This window comes from Bison bison, unplaced genomic scaffold, assembly GCF_000754665.1.
Source record: "Bison bison bison isolate TAMUID 2011002044 unplaced genomic scaffold, Bison_UMD1.0 scf7180017853464, whole genome shotgun sequence".
In the NCBI taxonomy this organism is placed as follows: domain Eukaryota; kingdom Metazoa; phylum Chordata; class Mammalia; order Artiodactyla; family Bovidae; genus Bison; species Bison bison.
Genome location: NW_011484037.1, coordinates 46,094 through 47,761, shown reverse-complemented (window position 1 = coordinate 47,761; position 1,668 = coordinate 46,094). Strand labels below are relative to the sequence as shown.

General features: G+C 59.3%; 1 protein-coding gene across 1 annotated transcript in view; it reads right to left on the bottom strand.

Annotated features, from left to right (window-relative positions):
• CERK (ceramide kinase) overlaps positions 1–1,668 on the bottom strand; it is a gene marked incomplete at its 5' end in the record, with an annotated part of 17,260 nt that overhangs the window by 3,850 nt on the left and 11,742 nt on the right. Inside the window, 2 exons of the mRNA XM_010854742.1 lie at positions 557–768; positions 1,481–1,666. Of these exons, the coding sequence (XP_010853044.1) occupies positions 557–768; positions 1,481–1,666 (398 nt within the window). The remainder of the gene's footprint in view (positions 1–556; positions 769–1,480; positions 1,667–1,668) is intronic.

Here is a 1,668-nt window from a genome sequence, read left to right as displayed (position 1 = left end):
AAAAAAAAAAAAAAAGAATGCGTTTATGTCCTTCCATGGAGAAAAAACCTTTTTCGGCACTTATATTTTTAAAAAAAAATCTTTCTTGGCACTTAAATTTCACCTGGTTATGTAATACACATAACCAGATTGCAGATTCCCAAGTCCACATACAATAGGCCTAATGGATTTGGGGCTGGAGGGGCAGGCCTGGCACCCTGGACCTTAGCTTGGCCGTGGGTTCCTCGGGCCGGAGCACGTCCTGGTGGAGTCAGTGGACCCAGGGCTCCGAAAGCGCCCACACAGGGAGTTTGTTAGTTTAAGTCGTTAGGAGACGAGAGGGAACATCGTGCAGGGTGTGGCAGAGAAAGTGAAACGGAAGGGCTTCCACCCCCAGCATCCTCCCAGCACTGAGACAAGGGCGTCTCCGGGGACCATCCCGGGCATGCCCGTGCCTTCACAGTGGGCTGCCACACGCCAGGCTGTAGGGTGCCAGGCTCCCAGAGCCCCTGGGGCACACCCGTGCGTTCACGGTGGGCTCTCACACGCCAGGCTGTAGGGCGCCGCCTCCGCTCACCTGACCTCGATGGCCGGGCTGCTGAGCACCTCCCCGTCGCAGTTCCAGCTGCTGCTGGAGGGGCGGCAGCAGCAGGAGGCGGGGTGCTCGCTGCACAGCGGTCCCAGCCGCTTCTTCCCACGGCCCAGCACGCTGCTGTCCTCCTCCTCCGCGGGCTTCGACACAAACTGGAACTTCTTGACGCGATAGACCTCCACGAAGGTGAAGTCAAACTAGCGAGAGAGCCAGACAGGAACGCGCACTCAGCGGTGCCGTGCTGGGGGCATGACCACCGTCGGGGGCCTCCCAGGGGCCCCCCACAGCGTGGGGACATGAGAAATGGTCACCACCACGCTTAAAACCCAGTCTCACCCACACTGCATGACACTTTAAAGAATCCCATAGTTCCCAGCAGCGACTTGTACCGTTCTTTACCTTTTTAACAAGCGGTACTTTAAAAGCCACAGGGAAACACTCTTGGACCAGATCTTAGAAAAAACTTAACAGCCATGAACTTCACCACAACCTGAGACCGATCAAGAGTTGCACCTGTCTGGATAGCGTTAGACTCGGGATCCCCCCACCCCGCGTCACTGCACGCAGGACTGTGACTAAGGGTCTCAGCAGAACCCCTTCCAGGAGCTGGAAGACTGTGCCATAAGTGGGCTGCGAGAGCAGCAGAAAACGGCGCTGCATCGGCCTGTCCTGTCTGTAAACAGGAAGAGAAACAACAGGGGAGCGTGTGGAGACATTCGCGTCGCCTGGTGTCCAGAGCCAAGGCTTATACGTGAGGCTTTATACGGAGGAAGCATGGCCGAGTTCACAGTGGGTGAATGGCAGGCAGAGGAGTCTGCTGCGGCCCCTCGCACGCACAGCGATCCCCGAGGGGCCGCCCGGGTGGAGGACGCGCTGGCGCAGGCGGCGTGGAGGCCGTGGGACCCTCACCTGGTCGCCCTGGTTGGTGTGCCTGACCAGAAAGCGCAGGAAGTTGAACCGGGAGCACTTCCGGATGAGGATGAGGTCGGAGGAGCCGTCCCCCAGGTGGGCGGCCGGGGAGAGGCCTTGGGGGCTCCGGGGACAGGCGCAGGACATGTTGGTGGCGTTGATGGCCAGGAACTGCCCGCAGAGGACCT